The sequence below is a fragment of the Octopus sinensis genome, linkage group LG24 (assembly GCF_006345805.1).
Source record: "Octopus sinensis linkage group LG24, ASM634580v1, whole genome shotgun sequence".
NCBI lineage: Eukaryota > Metazoa > Mollusca > Cephalopoda > Octopoda > Octopodidae > Octopus > Octopus sinensis.
This window is the reverse complement of record NC_043020.1, coordinates 30201065-30228600: the sequence shown is the minus strand read 5'-3', so window position 1 is coordinate 30228600 and position 27536 is coordinate 30201065. Positions and strand designations below refer to the sequence as shown.

Here is a 27536-nt window from a genome sequence, read left to right as displayed (position 1 = left end):
TATATATATATATACACATATATAAATACACATGTATATAAATACACATGTATATATATATATATACACTTATATATATACATGTGTGTATATATATATACATGTGTGTATATATCTATATACACGTGTATATATATATACATGTGTATACATATACACATGTATATATATATATACATATAAGTGTATATATATATACACATGTGTATATATATAAACATATGTATATATATATATACACATGTGTATATATATAAACATATGTATATATATATATACGCGTGTATATATATATAAACATATGCATATATATACACACATGTATATATATATATACGCGTGTATATATATATATAAACATATGTATATATATACACACATGTATATATATATACACACATGCATATATATATATGTGTATATATATATGTATATATACATGGGTATATATCTATATATGTGTACATATATTTATACATGTGTATGTATGTATATATATACACATGCGTATATATATACACATATACTTATATATATACACATGTGTATGTATATATATTTATATACGTGTATATATATATATACACATGTGTATATATATATACGCATGTATATATATATACACGTGTGTATATATATATACACGTATGTGTATATATATATACACATACGTGTATATATATATATATATACACATATATATATTACACGTATATATATACACGTGTGTGTATATATATATATACACATGTGTATATGTATATATATACATATATATATATACACGTGTGTATATATATACACATGTCTATATATATATATATACACACGTGTATATATTACACACGTGTGTATATATATATACATCTATGTGTATATGTATATACACATATATATATACACGTAGGTGTATATATATACGTGTAAGTAGATATGTATATGTGCATATAACACATGTGTATATATATACACAATATATATACATGTATATATATATACACATGTATATATATATATACAATATATATGTATAACACATGTATATATATACACATGTATATATATACAAATGTGTATATATATATATACACTACACATGTAATATATACACATACCAATATCCACACGTGTATACATATATATGTGCATATATATATATTCATGGTATAAATATATATATACATGTGTATATACATGTATATTATATACACATGTTATATATATATATACAATATATATGTATATACACATGTATATATATACACATGTATATATATACACATGTATATATATACACATGTGTATATATATATATATACACATACACATGTAATATATACACATACACATATCCACACGTGTATACATATATATGTGCATATATATATATTCATGTGTATAAATATATATATACATGTATATATACATACACATGTATATATACATATATATATATATGCATATATATATACATGTGTGTATATATATACATGTGTGTGTATATATATATACATGTGTGTATATATATATACATGTGTGTATATATATACACACGTGTGTATATATATACACACGTGTGTATATATATATACACGTGTGTATATATTTATACACGTGTGTATATATCTATATACACGTGTATATATATACACATATATGTATATATATACATGTGTATATATATACACATGTGTATATATATACACATGTGTATATAAACATACGTATATATATAAATGTATATATATAGATGTGTGTATATATATATATACATGTATATATATATATATACATATGTATACACATGTATATATATTTATACACATATATGTATACACATATATGTACACACATATATATACACATGTATATATATATACACATGTAATATATACACATGTATACATATATATGTGCATATATATATATATATATATACACGAGTATATATATATATACGTGTATATATATGTACACGTGTATATATATATACACATGTGTGCAAATATATACACGTGTATATACATATATATACACACACGTCTATATATATATACATACACGTGTATGTATAATTACATATACGTTTATGTATATTTATATATATGTGTATGTATACACATGTGTATATATATATACACGTGTATATGTGTATACTTGTGTATATGTATATACATATGTATATATATATACATATGTATATATATATACTCGTGTGTATATATATTTACACGTATATATATATACATGTGTATATATATATACACGTATATATATATATACACATGTGTATACATACACATGTGTATATATATTACATATATATGTATAAATACATGTATATATATATACATATGTGTATATATATATACACACATGCATATATATATACACGTGTACATATATATACACATATATGTATATATATATATACACATATGTGTATATATATACAAATGTGTATATATATATATACAAATGTGTATATATATATATACAAATGTGTATATATATACATACAAATGTGTATATATATATATACGTGTATATACACACGTGTGTATATATATATATACACACGTGTATATATATATATATACACATATATATACACTTCTGTGTAATATATATGTGTATATATATATATGTGTTATTATATACACACACGTGTATAATACACACAAGTGTATATATATAAATACACGTGTGTATATTATACATACACGTGTGTATATATTACACGTGTGTATATATATATATACACACGTGTGTATATACACGTATATATATATATACACATTTGTATGTATATATATACACATTTGTATATATATACGCATATATACACATATGTGTATATATATATATACATATATATGTGTATATATATGTGCATGTGTGTATATATATATACACATATGTATATATATATACATGTATTTATACATATATATGTATATATATACACATGTGTATGTATACACACGTGTATATATATACACACACGTGTATATATATATGTGTATATATATATACGTGTATATATATATACACATGTGTATAATACATACACGTGTATGTATATATACATACACGTGTATGTATATATACATACACGTGTATGTATATATACATACACGTGTATGTATATATACATACACGTGTATGTATATATACCTGTATGTATACACGTGTGTATGTATACACGTGTGTATATATATACGTGTGTATATACATACACGTGTGTATATATACATACATGTGTATATATAAACATGTATATATATATACACACATGCATATATGTGTATATATATATGTATATATATACATATGTATACACATGTATATATATACACATACATATATACACATACACACGTGCATATATATATATACACGTGTATATATATATACACACATGTGCATATATATATACGTCTATATACATATATATACACGTGTATGTGTATACTTGTATATGTATATACATATACACATATATACACGTGTATATATTATATATTACACATGTGTATATATAAATACGTGTGTATATATAGTACACGTGTATATATATATATACACGTGTATATATATATATATACACGTGTATATATATATATATACACGTATATATATATATATACACGTGTGTATATATATATACACGTGTGTATATATATACACGTGTGTATATATATACACGTGTGTATACATATATACACGTGTGTATATATATACACGTGTATACATATATACACGTGTATACATATATACACGTGTATACATATATACACATGCGTATATATAGATACACATGTATATATATTCATGGTTATATTCACCTCGGACTTCCGTCCATGACTCTCCCTCCCGACAAACCTTTGCAGCCTTTACTCACCTTAAACGGTCGTCTTCCCCTTGCCAAGATTACTTCTATCCTCCTTCGTGGACCCGTTACCTCAGAGCTAATAATACTCTCGTCTCTCACCGTCCCTCTTTTGGATATCTCACTCCCTCCAACCCCTCCAACCGGACGCATATCTTCCCTCAGCACCGATGTTACGCGTGACAGGCTTTCATTATGCAAGGGAGGTAATTATTGGAAACAGCATAGAATGAAATTGATGGAGTTATCTCCCTTGTTTATAAACTAATTTTTCTGGCTGAACGTGGATAATAAGACTTGGATTATTTAGAAAACGAATGAAATTAAAGAAAGGCAGTAAGGGGACGCCCTCTGTGTCCAACCAGATGTACCTCAAAATTGCACCCTATCAGCTTAAATAAAAAAAAAGGGAAAAAAGACACAGAAGAAAATGAAGGAAGAAACATAAGGAGAAATAAAAAAAAGACATAGAGGATGGCCAAGGCTGGAAAACTTTTTGGGGAACAACAACAACAACAGGGAAATTTTAAATAAAAGATTCTCAATAAATACAACATTTCATTGAACAGCAACTTTGATAACAAAAATATTTTCTTTTATTTCAAAGCATCATTATCATCGTCAGAGGCAGCGGCAGAAGAAATGGATTTTGGTGGGACACTGTCCAGAGAATCCGCATGGAGGTGGTCGAGGAAATAGTCGATCTCGGATTTGTCCAACTGAAAAGAAAGGAGGAAATTGGGAATTAATTATATATGCGTGTGTAACATATATATGTGTGCGTGTATATATATGTATATATACGTATATATATGTATATATACGTATATATATGTATACATACGTATATGTGTATATGTATATATGTGTATATATATATATATATATATATGTATATATATGTGATTATATATAAACATATATATATATATATATATAAATAAATAAATGTGTGTGTGTGTGTATATATATATAAACATGTGTATATATATATATATATAAACATATATGTGTATATACATATATATAACAAACGTGTGTGTGTGTGTATATATATATATATATAAACATGTGTATATATATATATAAAACAGATATGTGTATATACATATATATAAACATATGTGTATATACATATATAAACATGTGTATATATATAAACATATATGTGTATATATATAAACATATGTGTATATATATATAAACATATGTGTATATATATATAAACATGTATATATATATGTAAACATATTTGTATATATATATATATATATATGTAAACATATATTTGTATATATATATATATAAACATATGTGTGTGTGTATATATATATATATATGTGTATATATATACTAAATTAGAGATAAAACCACTATTAGGCAAATCAAACAGTGAAAAACATAAACCAATACATAGAAATAAAATTAATATAATATATAAAATTCAAAATTAAATTATTTAAATTTAAAAAATTTTTATATACATATATATTTTTATATACATATATATTTTTTATATAAAGGGCGGCGAGCTGGCAGAAACGTTAGCACGCCGGGCGAAATGCTTAGCCGTATTTCGTCTGCCGTTAAGTGTTCTGGGTTCAAAATCCGCCGAGGTCGACTTTGCCTTTCATCCTTTCGGGGTCGATAAATTAAGTACCAGTTACGCACTGGGGTCGATGTAATCGACTTAATCCCTTTGTCTGTCCTTGTTCGTCCCTTCTATGTTTAGCCCCTTGTGGGCAGTAAAGAAATATATATATTTTTTATTATTTATTATTTATATTTATATTTTCATTTTTTATTTATTTCATTATATATTTACTTAATTTTTTTTAAATAATAAATATGTATAACTATCAAAGAGTATTAAAAAGTTTAATATAAGATAAAAAGTAAAACCACTATGATCGTTTCATGCCCATAATCTAATTCGAATAACAATAATTTAAATTCAATTAATAATTCGAATTATGGTTATAGTCAATCTTCAGGATAATGATACTATTTAAATAAATAATTAAATATATTTAAACAATATTTTTTAAAGAAATAAATAAAATAATAACTCTATTATCAAACTAGAAACTTTAACGATTATGATTATGTCATACAATCGATTATAATGTTAAATATTAATTTTTAAGGTAAGAATAGATAGAAAATATATTTATCTATTCAGATATAATATGGCTTTAAAAAAAAACATAAACCCACAAATAATCTAATCTCAGTTATAGTCAATATCTAATTACCTAAATATATATAAACATATATATGTATATATATATATATATATATATATATGTATATATAGATATATATATAAATTATGTATGTATATATATAATGTAGATATATAAACATAATATGTATATATACATATATATAAACTATTGTGTATATATATATATAAATCATATGTGTGTATATATATATATAAACATGTGTGTGTATATATATATATATATAAACATGTTGTGTATATATATTATATATATATAAACGTGTGTGTATATATATATATATATAAACATGTGTGTTGTATATATATATATATAAACATGTGTGTGTATATATATATATATAACAAATGTGTGTATATATATATATATATATATATAACATGTGTGTGTATATAAACATGTGTGTATATATAAACATGTGTGTGTATATATATATATAAACATATATATGTATATATATATATAAACATATATATGTATATATAAGCATATATATGTATATATAAGCAATATAATGTATATATATATATATATATATAACATATGTGTATACCATATATTATGTATATATATATATTATATATATATACATATATATATATACATATATATAAATATATATATATACATATATAAATATATGTGTGTGTGTGTATATATATATATATATATATATATAAGCTCATGCACACGTTTGTTTTTATGTCAAGTTATATATAACAACAATTTAACATCAACTTTTTCGCATTTAAACTGGTCATGTCCAGCTTCTCACACCTACCCTACAATGTCATTCTAAAATCAAACAATCATGTCATCAAGGTCTTTCAAAACATTGCGACTAATTAAGTATTATAATTATTAATAATTAGGTATTATATATAACAAAATGCTAAATGGTTAAACTGAAGAAGACAATGGCTTCAAAGATTCCGACTGCTAGCCTTTTGTCAGATGACGCCTGTGTCTGTGTGCCTACACACACACACTTGTACTTGTGACGGCGTTCACCCGGAGCGGGCTGAGCTGATTGCTTCTCTGGTCCTTAACGGCATCAAAAACCATGGTGGCCCACACTCGACGGTCCCGTGTGAGGTCACTGGACATAGCGAGCCATTCGCGGTTCCATCTGCGCAAACCGACCACCTGCAGGCTTGAGAGTTTGGAGAGGTCCTCCTTTATTGTCGTTGCCCAGGTCTTCAGCTGCCTGCCCATGCATTTGTGCCATTTGGGGAGTGGAGGTCGGAGGAGGACATAGAGAATCAGCTCACCCTCATATATTGTTGACATCATAAGAATTTTATAAACTTTCAAGAGAACATGAATAAATTCCTTTTTGGCAAATCTCAAAGCACACACATATAGAGCTGTAATCAACAAGTGAATATTGGATGGAAAAAGTTGAAGGCTGCCATCACCTTTCACGATCCAAAGATTTTTTTCAACACAATATTTACATGCAACTATTCATAGCATTGTGTGTGTGTGTGTGAGTGTATATCTTTTGCTCTTTCCCTTGTTTCAGTCATCATCACCTTTAGTCAAACTAATCGACCCTAGGACTTATTCTATTGGTCTCTTTTGCTGAACTGCTAAGTTACGGGAACATAAACACACAAACATCAGTTGTCGAGCGATGGTGGGGGTCAAACACAGACACAGAGGTTATAGTAGAAGACCCTCACCCAAGGTGCCATGCAGTGGAACTGAACCTGGAACCATGCAGTTGGGAAGCAAGCTTCTCACCACACAGCCACTCCTGTGCCTATGACTGGGTTTTTTTTAAGTTTCCGTCTTCCAAATCCACTGAAAAGGCTCTGGTTGTCCTGAGGGTGAAATTAAAAGACATTTACCTGAGGTTCCATGCAGTGGGACTGAACCTGCAACCATGAGTTTCAGAAGCAAACATTTCAAACTGCATGTCTGCATCTACCACCCATCATCATCATCATTATTTAACGTCCGCTTTCCATGCTGGCATGGGTTGGACGGTTCGACTGGGGACTGGTGCAGCCATCTGGCTCACCAGTCCTCGGTCAAACTGTCCAAGCCATGTGTGAAAGGTTTGATTTTCAAGCTTGTGGTTCCAGGTTCAGTCCTACTGCATGGAACCTCAGAACGACCAGAGCCTTGTCAGTGGATTTGATGGATGGAAACTTTAAAAAAAAATATAAAAATAAAAAACAAGTTTTGTTGCATTCAACCACCACCACAACCCCTAACCCCATGAAGGTAGTGCTCCAGTATAGCCTCAGCCTTCTCACTGAAACCAATAAAACAATAAAACTGTTCCTTACCTTATTTAATGAAATCTCTGATTCTACACCCTCCTTCCTGTTCTTCTCCTTTTCCTTCTCCTTATCATCATCATCATCAACATAAAGTTTCCTTTTTATTCCTTTCTTTTTCTTTACATTTTCATTGTTTTTATTATTATTATTTTTCTTTCTGACACTTTTCTTCACACTTTGCCTTTGCACATCTCTATGACTGAGGATGTGTTTATCTGTTGAGGATGAGGTTGTGGGGGTGGTGATTGTGGTGGCGGTGGTGGTGGTGGCAGTGGTGATACTGGTAGTAGTGGTAGTAGTAGTAGTGGTGGTGGTGGTAGCAAAAGTCTGTTTGTTAGGAGTGGTCAGTGGTGATGTGGGCAAAAGAGCAAATGGATGCAGTGGACTAGTAAAACGCACGGGTGGGTGCACGTAGCCTACAGTGTCACTGAGATTTAATGGTGGACTGGCGCATTTAGAAGATGTGGTGATGGTTGTTTTGGTTCTAATGTTTGATGTTTGGTGTTGTTGTTGTTGTTGTGTGATGTTCACATCAGCAGAATTTGCTGACAATGAGGATGCCACCAATGAACTTTCATAGGGCTTGCTACAATTGTAGCGTAGAGTCGAGAGAATGTCTATAGCCACCTGTTCGTCTTCTTCGATAAAATGATCCCCTGTCTCAGGGTTAACATCAACATCTGCAGCATTGGTCCTTTGCTTGACAGTTTTGTCAGTGGGTTCTGATGTGGGTACATCACTTCCCAGAACAGTCTTTGGCTGGGTCCCTCTAAATGTTTTTCTTAAAGGTTGTTGTCCTACAAGTCCAGACATCTGACAAGAAGTATTGGTGAACTGTCCTATTCTTGACCCTGTTAAAATTGTCTTTGAAAGATATTTGGTTTTGGCATTGTTAATCAACCCTTGACTGGGATAAATATGTGAAGTCATTCTACAGTTGCCTTGGCCCAACGTTATAAAAGTACTTTTGTTACCATCAACAGAGGTAGATTCTCTCTCCTCATCTCTGACCCTGCTTTTATTATTATGAACAGTAGCATCAAGACCAACTTTTGAAACAATTTTGCTTCCATCAACAGAATCAAAACTATGACCCGCTGTAGAAGAAATACCACAAGTTCTCAATTCTGAAAATTTCGGATTCGAGTTAGAAGCTGAAGCCAAAGTTAGAGGTTTCGGTCTTTTTGGCAATGGTTCCTTGTCACAGTTGTGAATTGAAGCAGACTCTATTTTAGACATACAATTCAGAATGTAATCGGTTAGAAGTGGTGTACCAATAAAATTACCAAGCTGCAAACGAACATTTTTGGCATCCATCAAGAAACTTGATATTTTATTTGTCTGTTGGTTTTTCATCTTCAAGATAACATTATTTGAATTGGGTTTCATTTCAATTGTTAAAGAATCATCAGAAGATCTGACCAGAACAATATTCTTGTCTTCCTTTTGATGGGAAACTGAAAACCAAAGAAAAGACAAAATGTTATTCTATAAAGAAGAGAAAGCAAACAAACGGGGAAAATTTACCTGTCAGCAGGTGTTTCTGACCAATCCCAGAGAAACGAGCAGCACAAATCTAATAGATCCAGAGAACTGGGGCCACTAATTCGCATATCTTTTATCCTTTTACTTGTTGCAATCTGCGGCCATGCTGGGGCACCATGGCACCACCTTGCAGAATTTTTAGTTGAGTGAATCAACTCCAATTTTTTAATTTTATTTTTTTTAAGCCTGGTAAATTATTCAATCAGTCTCTTTTGCTGAACCACTAAGTTATGGCGACATAAACACATCAACACCAATTAGTAGTGGGGAACAAACACAGGTACCAAGACACACAGACACACAGAGGCTTCTTTTAGTTTCCATCACAAGGCTTTGGTCAGCTCGAGGCTGTAGTAGAAGACGCTTACTCAAAGTGTCATACAGTGGCACTGAACTTGAGACTGGGTAGTTGGGAAGCTAGATTCTTACCCCACAGCCACACCTGTCATATATTACCATTTGGAACATACTTAACAAGAAATTCTTATACAAAATCATGAAGGAAGGCAACCATTGCTTTAACATCTACTTTGTCATGCTGGCATGGGTCGGATGGAGTTTATTAAGGAAGATCTTCTACAGCTGGATGCCCTTCCTGTTGCCAACCCTCACCTGTCTCCAAACAAGGTAATATTTCCTCATGCCCCGACGTGTTCTCACGGAAGAGTAGAAAGGAATAACATTCATCGACAACAACCATGTGAGGCCAAGAGGAACAGACACAAACACTCACACATACATACACACATGACAAGCTTCCACATAGTTTCCAAGTAGATAGTGGCATTGATCAGCCTAAGGCCAAAGAAGACACATGTCGAAGGTGTCATGCAATGGGACTGAACCCAAAACCATTTGGTTGGGAAGCAACCAAATGCTGACTTGACACTGAAAACATTCAAACATCAGAAAGAAAATTTGTGGAGGCAGATGGCTTGGTGGTTAGAGTATTGGAACCATGATCATAAGACCATGGTTTCAATTCCTGGACTGGGCAAGGCATTATGTTCTTTTAAGCTCTAGGAGTCTGTATGATTACTCTTTTACTTGTTTCAGTTATTTGACTGTGGCCATGCTGGAGCACCGCCTTTAGTCGAGCAAATCGACCCCAGGACTTATCCTTTGTAAGCCTAGTACTTATTCTATTGGTCTCTTTTGCCGAACTGCTAAGTTACGGGGATGTAAACACACCAGCATCGGTTGTCAAGCAATGTTGGAGAAAAAACACAGATACACAAACACACATACATATATGTCCCTCCTAGTATGAGACATCTATGTGTAATAGTGCCCTCTATATAATATAAATAAATAAATTTAAAAGAAAAAATTGGTTTTTTCTCTTATGAGGTTTTTCACACTAACTACTTAATAAATTCTTATAAAGATTTTATCCTATTTCTAAATTATATATATATATATATACACACACACATATATACAACGGGCTTCTTTCAGTTTCCGTCTACCAAATCCACTCACAAGGCTTTGGTTGGCCTGAGGCTATAGTAGAAGACACTTGCCCAAGGTCTGAACCCGGAACCATGTGGCTTGTAAGCAAGCTACTTACCACACAGCCACTCCTATGCCTATAGATTCTTCCTGAATCTATTTGAAAACTTGAGAGAAATATGGAACATACCAATGGTTTCTTCAGAGACGATTGGTAAACTCAAAGTGACGACTTTGGATGGCATCAAACTTGCGGCTGGCTTCATCATAGCAATTGGTTGAAGTTTCTTTTGCGTTGCAGAAGATGCGTCTGTTGGTTGTCGACTTTTCCTCTTTTTGATGCTGTCTGGTTTTGAAACTCTGCGAGTTCTCGTTTGGTTGGATTGCAGAATGCAATTAGTAACAGGAATAAATGATGCAATCGGTTGAGAGGCCATCATATTAGTAACACAAGGTTGGGATTGGAGGGGGTTGAAAATTGCAGTTGTTACTTGAGACGGAACAACAGCCGTTGTGACAGCAACGTTCACATTGGAGTAATTAGGAGCTCCACTGGGTAACTGATCAATTAATTTCACTGCAGAAGGCACATTCTTTAAGGAGAAAGCATTTAGTGATGAAGGTTGCAGGGTGTTGTTAGGTTGCAGCCTCACAACATGAACATTTGAGGGAAAGGAATTAGGGGCTGGAGCTACAGATGGGGTGTTGATAATTTCATTGCCACCTTTTGGAACAGGTTGTTCACAATTACTGTCAGCAGAAGGGGGTCGTATTTTTGAAGGAGTTAACAAAACAAAAGAGTGATTAGTTGAAGGGACTACTGTAGAGGTCAGACACTGGACTGGCTGAAACGGAAGGGACAATGTGAAAGGGACATTGTTTCCTGACGTGTCTTTTGTGTGAGACAGAACTCGTAAATTACTATTTGTGATCTGTGCCACTGGCACAGGCTGGGGAGCATCAGATGCTTTCAAAGAATTGCTTTTGGAGGCCACAGGTGTAGTTCCTTCTGCAGTGCTGGTTGAAGCTGATGTATATGTAAGACGTGCAACTGCGGTTGTTTTCACTGGACATTTCAGTCCTTTTGAAGAATTGGAACTGGAGGTCTGTTGCACACAAGAGGACGAAGGAGATGCTGAGGTGTTGGTTAAGAGATGCTCACAGAAGTCTCTTACATCATCAGTAGGTTGTATTACTGTATCAGTAGAGAGAGTAGTAGTGGTAGAAGACACACCCACTGCAGCAGAAGATACACCCACTGCAGTAGAAGACACACCTGCTGGAGTAGAAGACACACCCACTGCAGTAGAAGACACACCCACTGCAGTAGAAGATACACCCGCTGCAGCAGAAGACACACCCACTGCAGCAGAAGACACACCCACTGCAGCAGAAGACACCTCCTTTGCAGTAGACATTTGTGGTGATGAAACTTGGTTATCTAAAACAGGAGACTGAATTGAATTGCCTTCTCTTCCTTCCATTGAAGTGAAATTTTTGCAAGTCTTAGAATCTTTGCTTTTATTTTGAATGGCAGGTAAATGTTCAGACTCGGTTTCACTGGGTAATATTTCACCGATTTTGCTGGAACTTTCCACAGTTTGTACATCAGGTTGATTATCCGTTGGGCTGGAAATATTACAAGATGATGGTACTTCATCATCTTGTTGTTTCTCCTCAATAGAATTCTGGTCTAAAGAATTGTCTTGAGAATGTGAACTGGACTCATCTGGACAAAGTTTATCAACAATTTGTAAGAATGTTCTCGGTGCTTTCCGATTTATTCCTTCAAAACAGAAAAAGAAGTTTTTTTAAATTTTTATGTGAAGCATTTTGGATTATATATTCTTATCTACTCTAGGCACAAGGTCTGAAATTTGGGGAGACAGGGCCAGCCAATTAGATCGACCCCAGTATGCAACTGGTACTTAATTTATCAACTCCGAAAGGATGAAAGGCAAAGTCAACCTCGGCGGAATTTGAACTCAGAACATAAAGACAGAAGAAACACCACTAAGCATTTCACCCGGCATGCTAACGATTCTGCCAGCTCGCCGCCTTATTTTGGATTATATATTAAATAATCAAAATACAGTGGTGAGAGAAGTTGTTGGTGAAGACACACCCACAGTAGAGAAGATGGAGCCAAAATATAAGAAGACACACCCACAGTAGTGCAGTATTAGGAGGCCCACACCACACCCCCCGTAGTGGATGAATGTGTACTGTAGTAATGTGAATGTAGATTCAAAGACTCTCATGGCTTCCGCACAACGGATACACATTTTTGCACAAATAACTATTTCTATAAATACTGAAATTTATGGATTTCAGTATTTCTCATTATATTTCTTTTACAGTCAGATGCCTTTCCTGTTGCTAACCCTTACCATCTTTTCTTTTTTTTTTCAAGTAAGGGATTCTTTATTTGATGTGGCTCAGAAAGTGTGAAGTGAGCAGATGAATTGGTAGAATGAAGAACCTGTTCCATGGTCAAGTGATCACAGACTAAACTGGTTCTCCACCCAACTTGAATACTTTCCTACTTTTGTGAGGAGGATTTCTGCACACTAGACAGGATTAAAAACCATTGAAACACAAATTGCCAAAACTGGCAGAGAGTCATCTACAATGGTCAGTTGGGTCAGTAAGATTCAGAGAAAGAGAAGGAAATTATGTCCTTAACTCATTAAAATAATTTGAACAAAAACACAATCAAGAAAAGAAAGAAAAAAAAGGAAAGAATTTTCTTACGGTTTTCCTCATTGGAAGAACTGGTATGGATGGCATTAGCATTTTCAAGAGAAGACATTTTTGACCGTTGTCCAGTGTCTTTGTGAAGGTTACTGGAATAAGAATTGGTTTCTTCTAGTTCAATACCTTGATAAGAATTATCATCAGAGATGCCTTCATCGGAAACTGGGAAAATATTAAAAAAAAAAACATATCAAATAAGAGAGTATTGTAGTTTGCTTGAAGCATTGTATATTGTTTGTAAAGAATAAAATGCTTTGAATGTCACAACAATGGACTTTAATACAGAAAATGGACTCTAAGAACTGTTGCTATTTAATCCTGATGCTTAGGATTAAACACCTCCACAAGGAATGTGAAGACAAAAGCTGGAAAGCAGAGTATTATCCAATCGAAGTTGGATGTAGAGGATTCCTTGGAAACGGAATGAGGTGATGGTTGCTGTTGCTAGGCGGAACTTATTGTAAAGTAAATACCATCACAAATGACATCCAGGTGGCAGTGGAGAAGGCAAGCTGTTGGAATTGGTTAAAGAGAGACAATAAATAATGGCTAGAAGAATACTGAGAGAGAAAGAGAGTGTGTGTGTGTATGTGTATTAGTCACACACCCTACCACTGCTTGACAACCAGTGTTGGTTTGTTTCTGTTCCCATGACTTAGCAGTTCAGCAAAAAGACAATTGAAATAAATACCAGACTTAAAATGGAAGAAAATAGGTCCTGGGGTCAATTCATTCAACTAAAACCCTTCAAGGCAGTAGTGCCCCAGTATGGCCATAGCCCAAATGACCGAAACAAGTAAAAGACAAACAATAAATTTCAAGCGATTCTTTGACATGTCAGGGTCGTTGGTTCCTGGTTGTAAATGGTTAAATTAACCAACAATAATAATATTAAGAGATTGAACGGAAATCTCAAAATAGAAGAAAACAATATTCTTTTCTACTCTAGGCACAAGGCCTGAAATTTGGGGGGAGGGGCCCAGTCAAATAGATTGACCTCAGTACACAACTGGTACTTAATTTATCAACCTCGAAAGGATGAAAGGCAAAGTCAACCTTGGTGGAAATTGAACTCAGAATGTAAAGACAGACAAAATACCATTAAGCATTTCACCCGGCGTGCTAAGGATTCTGCTGGCTCACCACCTTAAAAGAAGAAAATATTTTACCAGATGAAAAGAGTTTGATAAGATCATCGAGAACTGGAATGCCATCATTGCTTGTCTGGTTGATAACTTCTTCAATGTCATCTTTGGTCATATGGAAGTCCTAGGAGAAGAGAAAGAGAGAGAAAAAGATTTCATTAAAACCAAAACGCTTTAACACTTTCAAAGATATCATCATCACCATCATTTAACATTCATTTTCCAAGCCGGAATTCAAACAAAGGCAAAATATTTCAACAGAAATATGGTAACAAAGAAGCTAGTCTGATCTTTGGCAAACAGAACAACCTTGGACATGTTTCAGTCTTAATAAACTTCCTCAGTGTTATTAATGACTTGTAGGGACACGATATTTCATTAGGCAACCAAATTATATTCTGAAGTATATTAAATGTTTTACAAGTCAATGCCATGTCCTACTGTGTCAGCAGTGCTTTTTACATCACTCGTTAAGGTTATCCCTACAAATTTCCCATAGAAATTACAACCAGCACTCAGTTTTGTTACGATGTTTCATATCTGTCTTGGATATGAAATGTCATAACAAAAATTAGTTCTGGTTATAATTTCTATGGAAAATCTAACCTTAAACACATAGCTATTCTTATGTCTGCCAGATCTGGAAGGGTTGTTTCCAGGCTAAGGAAACCATTTTATAAGTCATTTGTGTTTACATTCATTTTTGCATGCTAGCATGGGTTAGATGAATATATTATTTACATTTGACAGATATTTGTCCTCATCTTGTTTGTTGTTAACACGACGTTTCAGCTAATATACCCTCCAACCTTCATCAGGTGTCTTCGGGAAATTTCGAACCTCAGTTCTCATTCCTAAGGTATTTTTCAATGTTATTATTATTATTGTTCAGGTCACTGCCTGGAATTAAACTCGTAATGTTGGGGTTTGCAGCTCAATAATAATAATAATAATAACATTGAAAAATACCTTAAGAATGAGAACCCAGGTTCGAAATTTCCCCAAGACACCTGATGAAGGCTGGAGGGTATATTAGCTGAAACGTTGTGTTAACAACAAACAAGATGAGGGACAAATATCCGTCAAATGTCAATAATGTAAATAATTCTTCATCTCTTAAATACAGAACTGAATATATTATTGTTTAACAGCCGGATGTCCTGAATGTCATGAAAGGTTACTTGTTTTGCAAGTAGGGTAACTTTTACTTCACACATCTTTAACCCCTTACCCAACAATTATTTTGAAAATAAATGTATTTTTTCAGACATATTTTTTAATTGTTTTATTTTACTATGTTTTGGCGAGTTTATCTTTTGACGAGTTAACTCGCCAGAGATAGAAAAAAACGATTTCAGTCAAAACGCATATATTCGTTTCTGCCGGGTAAGGGGTTAAAGACGCAAACCCAATGGACAATCTGTTGCCAGGAGACATAACATCACTGCTTGTAAGTTGTAATTTTCAGAGAAGTACAAATAACAAACCAATGCAAATCTAACATTACACCAACCACCATCATCGTCATCGTTTTCGTTTAACGTCCACTTTCCATGCTGGCATGGGTTGGACAGGTTGACTGAGGGCTGGCGAACCAGAAGGCTGCACCAGACTCCAATCCAATCTGGCAATGTTTCTACAGCTGGATGCCCTGCCTAATGCCAATCACTGAGAGTGTAGTGGGTGCTTTTTATGTGCCCCCAACATGAGGGCCAGTCAAGCAGTACTGGCATCGGCCACACTCAAATAGAGCTTTTTACATTGGGTGCCAATCAGGCAGTACAGTCATTGGCCACCATGACTTCACTTGCCTCAACAGGTCTTCACAAGCAGAGTTTAATGCCCAATGATTGAAGAGTACTCTTAAATGGGCTGGTTATGCTGCACTAGCATAAGCCACGGTTACAGTTTCACTTGGCTCTTCTCAAGCACAGCATGTCTCCAAAGGTCGTGGTCACTTGTCATCACCTCCATGAGGCCCAACATTGAAAGGTCATGCTTTACCACCTCATCCCAGGTCTTCCTGGGTCTACCTCTTCCACAAGTTCCCTCTACTGCTAGGGTGTGACACTTTTTCACACAGCTGTCCTCATCCATATGCAACATATGACAATACCATCTCCCTTGCACACCACATCTGATGCTTCTTATGTCCAACTTTCTCTCAGTTAGTCCACTTTTTGTGCTTTTCAGGTAAAGAACTTGGTTATACTCACAGTCAATAATATATCAGCCATTAATTTATCACAGTCTGCAGGCTGTTTCTCTTCCACTTGTTTCGGTTCACCATTCTTTGATGCTAAATCCAACTTTGAATCACCATAAAGTTTCTTGTTGATATTGGCGGCCAGCGCTTTCGCTAGGCTGGTCTCAGAAATAACTTTCTCAACAAATGTCTGTGAAAACAAAACAAACAAAAAACGTGTTAATAAAGACAAAAGACATAAAAACCATGAGCTGGCAGAATCGTTAGCCTAACGAACAAAATGCCTGGTGGTATTTAGTCCACCTTTACTTTCTGAGTTGAAATTCTGCCACGGTTGACTTTGCCTTTCAGAGTTGACAAAGAAAAAAACCATACCAGTGCTGTGTGTGGGTGGGTCGGCACAGGTGAGGGGGAGAGGGGGCAGCAGCAGCAGCCGCCACTGCCATCACCAGGTACATTCGCTTCACCTTCTTCCAAATGATCTGCTGGAAATTCTCTACAAACTCTTTGTCGTTATAAACTAATGAAGAAGAAGCAGCCAAAATTCCCTCTAATCATACACAGACATGGCTGTGTGGTAAGAAGCTAGCTTCCCAACCACATGGTTCTGGGTTCAGTCCCAACATATGACACCTTGGGCAAGTTTCTTTTACTACAGCCTCAGGCCAAACAAAGTCATATCAGTGGATTTGGTAAATGGAAACTAAAAGAAGCCCATCATATATATATATATATATATATCTGGGTGTGTGTGTCTTTGTATCTGCATTTGTTCCCCCCACACACACACATACACTGCTTGGCAACTGGAAGTCCTGGGGTCAATTCATTTAACTAAAAATGCTTCGAAGTGGTGTCCCAGCATGGCCACAATCTAAAGACTGCAACCAGTAGGGAGATAAAAGATAATTAAAACAAAAGAGTGATGTGACACATAACGCAGGCCTTGGTCTATTAAAATTTCCCTCAAATCATACACCCTACTTAAAACAGAAGAAGGAAACATCAGACAAGTGACCCTCACACCAACAAATGCCAGGTTTTCCCCAACAAACAAATTAGTAAAACATTTTTGGTGCCCATCTCTTTAACGATTATTTCTAATTTAAGCAGAAGGACAACAGTTTTGGAGGAAAAAGGTTTAGCCAGGTAATTTGTCAGCTCCACCCACTTTCAATCGTCACAGCCCCTCCAACCCCATGAGTGCCTCCTCACACCTCATGAGAAACACTGCATCAGTTGATGAAGTACCTGAGATTCAATACGATAGAATAGTCATGGCTTGACCAACTCTAATCATAAGCCAGCTCAATCAGGAAACTCACAAGGGAGGCAGGAGAGAGAGGACACCCTAAAAATAGGTGGAGCTGGAATAACGAGGCAGGGCTGGAAAAGCAGGAAAGACAACCCAGAGACAAGAACAGAGGAGAAGAGAGAAAGGTTGTTGATGGCCAATGTGTCATAGGGTGTGATGGACTGAAGGGAGTGCATCAGGGGTGATTTAGGGGTCAATGAAAACACCAGAAAATAAGCAGGGATCCAACTGAAGAGAAGGAGGAAAGACAACCCAAAGACAACAGAGGAGAAGAGAGAAAGGTTGTTGATGGCCAATAGGGTGTGATGGACTGAAGGGAGAGCATCGGGGCTGATTTAGGGGTCAATGAAAACACCAGAAAATAAGCAGACTTTTCACTTACAGGAATAGAATCTTTGTTATAAGAGCCGTCTTGACTGTTACTGGAATCAGCTCGTAACTGGGAAGGTCCAGCAGTGAAAATATCCAGAGGTCTTTTCTCCGGGGGACATCTACAAGAAATGAAAAATAATAGCAATGATGATGATGATGATGGTGATTTAAAACATGTTGCAAACAAGTGAACTTCTGAGGTAGAAAACCTGAATCGGATTGGATTATCAGACATACCGTTTCCGTTTTGATTTCGCATAATCCGAGTCCAGTTGTTTTGAAGGAGTCAGGGAGTCAAAGAAGGGGGCATCTCTGTCTCGCACTGGAGTATTTAAGGTTTCGTACAAATGTTGGGGAGCTTTCTGAGAGGAAGATTTCACTGGAGTTCGATAAATATTAGGCGAGGTCTTTGTTGGGGTGAATGCCAAACCGGCCATACTGTAAAAGTTGGGTTGGGTCACTGAAGTGATCAGACAGGGTGAAGTGGTGAAAGAGGGGGTAAATAAAGAGAGACTGTTCATAGGAAGATTTGATGATGATGATGATGATGATGATGTGGTGGTAGTGGTGGTGGTGGTGGAGGCAGCAGTAGTAGTAGTGGTGGTGGTTGTATCAGCTGGGGTGGTGGTGGTGGTGGCAGTGGTGGAAGGAGAAACAGGAGGTGAAGGTGAAGGGGCCACATCAACACTGGGGCCTGTTTCTAACACGGATACAGATTCTGCAGACGACTGTTTAGTCTGGTCAGGTGATTGAGTATTTGATAATAACGATGGATCCCTTGAAGGGTTTTCAGAGAGGAATGTGTCTGCAGAGGTGGTGGTGGTAATAGTAGTAGTAGTAGTTGTGGTCAGTTCTGTCAATGGGACTGTTGTTGTTGCTGTTGTTATTGTTGTTGTAGATGTTAAAGCTGCTGTTGTTGTTGATGATGATGATGGTAATGGTGACATTGACAATGGTAGTGTAGAAAGTGAACATGAAGGTAGTGATGATGATGATGATGGTTGTGATGGTGGTGGTGGTGGTGGTGATGGTGATGGTGGTGGAGGTGGTGGTGAAGAAGATGACAGCGGTGAAGAATTAGCAAAGGAGCCATCTTTTAAAGTTCTTTTATCGGCAACAAGTTCCACAGATGCTGGTTTCTTAGGAGCAGAATGTTGTTTATCCTTGGACGGTTCCTTCACATTCCCTGATGTTGGATCAGAAGCTAACATACCAGAGATTGTTATGGCATTTTGTAGAATATCAGAGCCTTTAGCTGAAAAAAAGAAAAGAAAAGAAAAAATATAAAAAATATATAAAGAAAAAATAATTAAAAAAATAACAAAGAAGCAAGATATAAAAATATATAAAATATACTGTTTAATGTGTTTTCATTATTGCTTTAATGTTTTGTATGGGTCGGATGGACTTTATTGAGGCCGATTTTCTACAGCTGGAGGCCTGTCCTGTCAGAAACCCTCACCTGTTTCCAAGTAAAGCAATATTCCCCCCACAACCAAATATGCATTTATGGAAGATTGGAAATAAAGGGTTTCATTGGTCCTGGAACTGTAGGTGAAGATCATTGCTCAAGGTACAACAGAGTCAGTTAGATGCAATTTATTGAGGCAGGTATTTCTACAGCTGGATGCCCTTCCTGTTGCCAACCCTCGTCTGTTTCCAAGCAAAGTAATATTCCACCATAGCCAGACATGTTCCTACAGAACACTGGGAATGAATGACGCTGCTTGTATAACAGTGACACTCATTTACAACTATCAAAGAGATAGAAACACACACACACACCCATACAACAAGTATTGTTTCCATCCATCAAATTCGCTCCCAAGGCTGTTGTTTCATATTTGTTGTTCTGTTTTGCTCTCCAAGTCTTTACATGCAAAAACTTGATAATAAATAAACTCAATTACAAACAAACTCAGATGCTGATATGTGTGATTTGAGGGCTATTTGACTGCTTATTACTAGCAGGTTGACCAATTGCACAGTGGTTGCCTCATTAGCTATAGAATACCTTTAACTCTTTGGCATTTAAACCGGACCGTGTCCATCCCAAATATTCTCCCTGCTTTATTTTTAAGCTGGCCAAATCTGGCTTCTCACACCTGTCCTACAATGACATTCTAAAAATAAGCAATCACACCATTAAAATCTTGGAAGCTACAAGATAAAGCATGATTAATTCAAAACAATGTGAATAAATAAGCATTGCATTTGAGACACACTGAATCTCCCCGAGAACTACGTTAAGGTTACATGTGTCTGTGGAATACTCAACCACTTGCACGTTAATAAATGAGCTGCGACGTCAATGGTGCTAAGCTGTATCGGCCCCTTTGCCTTTCCCTTGGATAACAATGGTGGCATGGAGAAGGGAGGCCGGTATGCATGGGCGACTGCTGGTCTTCCATAAACAACTTTGCCCAGACTTGTGCCTCGGAGGGTAACTTTCTAGGTGCAATTCCATGGTCCTTCATGAACGAAGGGGGTCACACACATACACATTCAAAACAATAATTTGAATGCTAACGGGTTGAAATTATGTACACCAGCAAACACAATCGCAGAGACACATTCCTTCTTCAGATGTTGAATCCTCGTTTCACGGGGCTAATCCAGAAATCTCTTCTCCCCCATAACTTTAATACATCCTCAATTTCACATTGTGTGTCTGTTTCCAACCAAGATGTGGAAGTCTCCCATATAAGTCTATTGTTCATTACTGCAGCAGTGGTCAGTGAAGCCTACCTTGCAATGAGCCAGAATAAGTAGAGTCAAGTGAAATGTCTCCATAAATCTCTCCTCTTTGATTTTGAGATGTTTTGAGCCTGCATGAGAAACCTACTGAAGGGGCATCAAGGCAGTCTCAAAGCTACTTCTTGAGAGTCAAGGTTTCAATTCTACAAAACTTGGACAAGGAAAACTAAACACACAATCTATAAAATGCACATTTCTACACAAGTAATCAGCTGTCAGTATTTTAACGAAATACACATAGTAAAAGTATAATAGCAACTAATTACTTCTGATGTACCTGTTAAGGGACACACAGACAAAGAGACACACTGCCAGATTATTATAGCCATTTTTTTTTCACCTATCTAACCACCTTTTCTATTCTGTCGCTATATTCTCTGTCTCACATCCCTTGTACCTTGATCTCACATCTCCCTCTCTCTCTCCCTTGCGATGGGGAAGTCATGTATTGCCCTCTTCAGCAAGACACCTCTTCCTACACTCTATCATACCCTCACCTCCCTTAATACAGTACCCCAATCACTCAAAAGGTTTCTGACTTGCAGGAGTACTTGGCAACCTAACAAGTGCTGGTGCCACAGAAAAAAAGCTTCCGAGTACACATTGTGAAGCGATTGGCATTAGGAATGGGAATCCGGTGGCAAAAACCAGGCCGAAGCAGACATTGGAACTCAGTCCAGTCCTCTTGACCATCAGTTCATGTGGAACTGTCCAACCCATGCCAGCATGGAAAAAAGGGATGATGATGAAGGTGTAGTTAAATCTTTAAGACAGATATTACCAGTTGAAGATCCTGATTTCTTGCTTCTGGTTGCCTGGTTATTGTCCTTACTAGATTCTGGAACCTTCCTTTTTTCGGGTAACACATCTTCATCATTTCTTTCCTCTGCCTCGGTTATTTCTTCTTCGTTTGGTGGTGGTGGTTGGGGTGGGGAATTCAAAGTAATTATATCACAGTCTAAGTTTTCCGGTGATTCCTCTTGTTGATGGTTTTTCGTTGTTGTCTGATTTTCATGGTTGTCTGACTGTAAAGTAAAATTGATTAGAAATATTTCAATTGGAATTAAATACACAAAAAAGAAACACACAATGCAGAACAACCATTTTTTGCTGCCAACCCATTTGAGACCATCTCCACTTCTATGAGACATGGCGTCAGGCTTTAAAATTGCTCACGCGTGAATTAAATCCTTCCATCATAATTATATCTAAGAACTGGTACATCTTTGTTATTAATCACATGGCATAATTAATAACTTCATTATTGCAAAATTAATGAAAATGAATCTTCCCCCCCCCCCGGACATATTTTCAAAATCCCATACTCGTTTGTCTGTTCTCTTTTGCTGAACCAGTAAGTTATGGAGACGTAAACAAGCCAACATTAGTTGCCAAGCAGCTGAGGGGGGGGGGCTGAACAAACGGGCACAAAGACACACGGCTGTTGCTGAAAAATATTCAACTACATGAGAATTCTAAAGAATGTTCTATAATGATATATATTGTACAGCGCAGAAACAAATGTTGCGATCTATTATCAAAGCCCGATATCCTTCATCACCATCTTATATAATTCTTGTATTGATCTTATGACAAAAGGAGTTCTACATGTGTACTCAGTCCTGGAATATACCCTACTGTAGAATAACATGTGGGAACCAAATAAGGATGTAGGACCCCTTAACTGCAGATTACAACAGAATTATCTGAAGTAGAGGAGTTTTTGTTTTCAAAAGTTACCTTCTTGAAAGTGACGCTATTTTGCTTCAGCTTTTTAGCCAAATCATTACTTGAAGAATGAGTTGTGGATAACAATTCATCACCAATTTTTTCAGGAATAACTGTCAATGTGTCTCCTTTCTGAACCTTTCGTTGAGTTCTAAATTTGGAGATTGTTGCTACTGTGTTGCTGGAAAGGTTTTGAAATGTTCGATATTTCAGCTTGTCTAAAAGGGCTTCGATATCTCTCCATAGGGAATCAACGGATGAACAGGAATTATAACGTTCAAGAGCTAAAACAAAGAATACAATAAAAAAAGTATTATAAAAAAAATATATCGTCAATAAGTTAAAGATTGTAATTAAGTTCAAACGAAGTTATTACATTCATATTTCCCTTTGAAGACCAAAGAAATTTAATAATCTTTTATTGGAAAATTCTAAACAAGTTCAATATCAGAATTTAAGACAATATATTTGAGACCGGCACTCACTTTCTTATTCTTTGAGAGTTTGATCTGGCACCCATCACTACCTTCCTCTTATCTCCTTCAACCATTTATCCCCTCTGTAAGCAAGACACCTGTGCTTGTCTTTCTGCTTTACTTCACCCTTTCAACACCTGGTATACACCCACCCCCATCGTTCCCTCTCAAATACTTCTTAGTAGTGGGAGCTTTTCCCTCTTTTTCCTTTTTCTGTTTTGCAAGCGTCATGGCCACCTCACTAGTGCTGGTGGCATGAATAAAAAAAACCCACCCAGTCCACACTCTGTAAAATGGTTGGCATTTAGGAAGGGCATTCAGCCATAGAAACCATACCAAAGCAGACACTGGAGCTTGAAGCATCCCTGCAAGTGGCTGGTTCCCCGAAAGCATATGTTAAACGAAGATGATGAGGTATGGGAGTGTGATTAACAAGTTTCCTTCTCAGCCAAATATTTTCAAAATCAGAGTGTAGAGGATGCTGTTAAAGTTATCGTTGCTTAAAATTAGGCCACGACTTTGGGGCCCATCTGACTACACCTGCACCTCTGGACACATGTACTTCAAACTCGTAGTTTTTATTAGTATCAGACACCAAACGACCGATAATTCTGGACAGACTGAGAAGCTTCTCTTATACAAAATCAATCAAAATTATTGATCGATGGTGCATGTCTGCTGCCAAGCCAGAATATATTCACACATCTCCCAAACATATTGGAACTGGTATTAAGTTAGATTATGGAAGTATAGTGATGCTAAGTCCATCTCATCAGTGTGTGGGTGCCTGTAAATGTGAGGGATATCAGCCCTCTTCTTTTAACCATTTTGTAAAGAAGGAAACTAAAACAAAAAACCCCACTTACCTTGAGTTTTCATGAATCCAAAATTGTCCAACATATTCACCAGATTGAGGCCCATTATATCTGTAGGATATGCATAGCCTCTCTTTTTTAATTCATTATATTCACTGAGGTCCTTACATTCCTTCAGGAAAACCTTTGTTGTCTGTGCAAGACCAAGGTCTGTTAAATACCCTGCAGGGAGGAGAAAAATACCTATTTAATCTTCCCTTCCCAAATAACATTTTCTAACAGGAAATGCTAAGGCACAGGTGTGGCTGTGTGGTTAAGAAGTTTGCTTCCCAACCATGCAGTCTTGGATTCAATGCCACTGAATGGCACCTAAGGAAAGTACTTTTGCTATAGTCTCCGATCAACCAAAGCCTTGTGAGTGAACTTAGAATGTGGAAAGTAAAAGAAACTGTCATATACACTGCATCCCACATTATTAGGCAAATCTATCTTCTCTCAATAAATAATTAGTTCAAAACCAGTTGTTTTCCCACTGGCTGTAGGCGCCACCTATCTGTGCACATTCTGTTAAAATAAATCTGATCTGTGCAGACTCCAACAAATGGCACCCATTTTTGTGATTGGGCAACATTTTCGCTGTGGAAAATTACTTAATAATTATTAGGCAAGTATAGTAAAAATGATTATTGTATAAGAACAAACATTTATTTAATCCATCAAACGAGCTCCAGAGAAGCCTATTTGCTGCAGGTATTCCTTAGAATTCTTCACTGCATGAGATGGGGCATGATCTTGCATGAAGACCAGCTTTGTCTTGAATGAAAGTTTTAGCCTTTTGAACCACAGTTGGAAATTGTGCTTTATGTTTTCAATGTCATCTTAATGCCATCTGGGATTTTCCATGGCCCGACCATCATACGACCAGCCCCAAAACATTACCCCCCACCCCTGTTGGTGTCTCAAATCATGAGGATGGTTCCTGCCGATTGATACTCAGTCCTTACTCCAGCCATCTGGTCTGTTAAGGGTAGCACAGCATCCGTCAGTGAACAGAACTGTTGAAGAATCTTAATCTATTCTTCTGCCCATCTCAGTCTCCTCTGCTCATGAACAGCCTTCAGAGGGAGGCCTTGTAACAGGTTTAACATACCTGGCTACCTGCTCCAAGAAGCGACACCTGGTAATTTGTGATATGTCTTCCCTGCCACAACATTTGAAGACTTCTCTACTGGTCAGACATGAGTTCCGCACAACTTCCCCTTTCACACACAACAAAATACGCTTCAACCCTCGACTTATCCTTATCTGCCCTCGACCAAACAGAAATAGGAGACTGCACAAACTTCTTCACTGTTCAGTGATCTCTTCCCAGTATTTCTAATATTTCTATGGTTTTTCCTTTTCCAAACATGATGGTAGACTTCTCATTCGAGGTAAGATCATGTTTCTGACCCATAATGATACTTAAATTGGGCACCCACCTAATAATTTGGGGCACCAGAAATGTTGCTGCTACACAATAATGGCTGGCGTTTATTTTCATTTGCACAGATCGGATTTATTTTAACAGAATGTGCACAGATGGGTGTTGCCAACAGTCAGTGGGGAAACAACTCGTTTTGAACTAATTATTTATTGAGAGAAGGTTGATTTGCCTAATAATGTGGGGCGCAGTGTGTGTATGTATGTATATATATGATGAAATATCTTTCAAGCTGTGATATGCAAGAGACTGACTGGGAGAGCAATACTTGTCATCTCCACAGATGGAGGAAGCAGGTTAAGGAGGGGGGGGACACCTTTGTGAGAGCACGTATTCTGCATGAAGAATTTAAGCAGTGCTGCTCGAAAGCGCACGACTGGTGTAGTGAATGGTTTGCAACGTCTACAGTCGTGTATGCTTGTCAAGAGCAGGGCTCCTTAGCCACTAATGGAGCTGCAAATACCAAATATAAGTTAGTCCTAGAGCGCACAATGTTCCTTAAAGGTCAGCATTGGTCTTCCTCAGTCACGAGTGGACGGCCATCATATGTATGTGTGTGTGTATATATATATATATATATAATCATCACTAAATATGACAAAGGGTTTCAGGACACTGACATTGCTAAAAATAAGAACTAAAATGCTCTAATGCTGTATGAAAAGCACATAAATGTATACATATATGCTCAGAGGGGCTGCAACCACCCAAAACATCAACTTGATAGTTCCTTAGACTGATCATTCAGTTTCAGCTATTCCAGTACCCTTCATGAGTAAGGACCACTCGTTTGGCAGATTCCAGGCCAATCCTCTGTCAATATAAATGCATTTTACCATAAAAATTTATGGATGATTTAGTGGATTGCTAATGTGTATCCGAAAATTAATATAGTCATGTGCAAATGTGATACCATAAAGGAAAAAGATAATTGTTACTAAATGTGACTACATTGCTAGAAATAAGAGCTAAATGGTCTAATGCTGTAGAAAAAGTACATAAATGTATGTATATATACTCACAGGGGATGATTATATTTTTCCTCAGCAAAAGAGA

The 27536-nt window shown here is 35.8% G+C and overlaps 1 protein-coding gene across 3 annotated transcripts in view; it reads right to left on the bottom strand.

Annotated features, from left to right (window-relative positions):
- Positions 1 to 4465: 4465 nt before the first annotated feature.
- LOC115223956 (cell wall protein DAN4) overlaps positions 4466 to 27536 on the bottom strand; it is a 25953-nt gene continuing 2882 nt past the window's right edge. Inside the window, exons 3-14 of one of the 3 annotated variants that reach the window (XM_036512773.1) lie at positions 25049 to 25219; positions 23719 to 23990; positions 22760 to 23003; positions 19459 to 20476; positions 19232 to 19340; positions 17545 to 17724; positions 15353 to 15452; positions 14181 to 14345; positions 12745 to 13212; positions 11617 to 12660; positions 8436 to 9886; positions 4466 to 4611 (exon numbers count right to left, since the gene is read on the bottom strand). In XM_036512773.1, the coding sequence (XP_036368666.1) occupies positions 4489 to 4611; positions 8436 to 9886; positions 11617 to 12660; positions 12745 to 13212; positions 14181 to 14345; positions 15353 to 15452; positions 17545 to 17724; positions 19232 to 19340; positions 19459 to 20476; positions 22760 to 23003; positions 23719 to 23990; positions 25049 to 25219 (5345 nt within the window). In that variant the 3' untranslated portion in view covers positions 4466 to 4488. Of the gene's footprint in view, positions 4612 to 8435; positions 9887 to 11616; positions 13213 to 14180; positions 14346 to 15352; positions 15453 to 17544; positions 17725 to 19231; positions 19341 to 19458; positions 20477 to 22759; positions 23004 to 23718; positions 23991 to 25048; positions 25220 to 27536 lie in introns of all 3 variants that reach the window. The other 2 variants (XM_029794706.2, XM_036512772.1) reach the window with 2 other exon arrangements.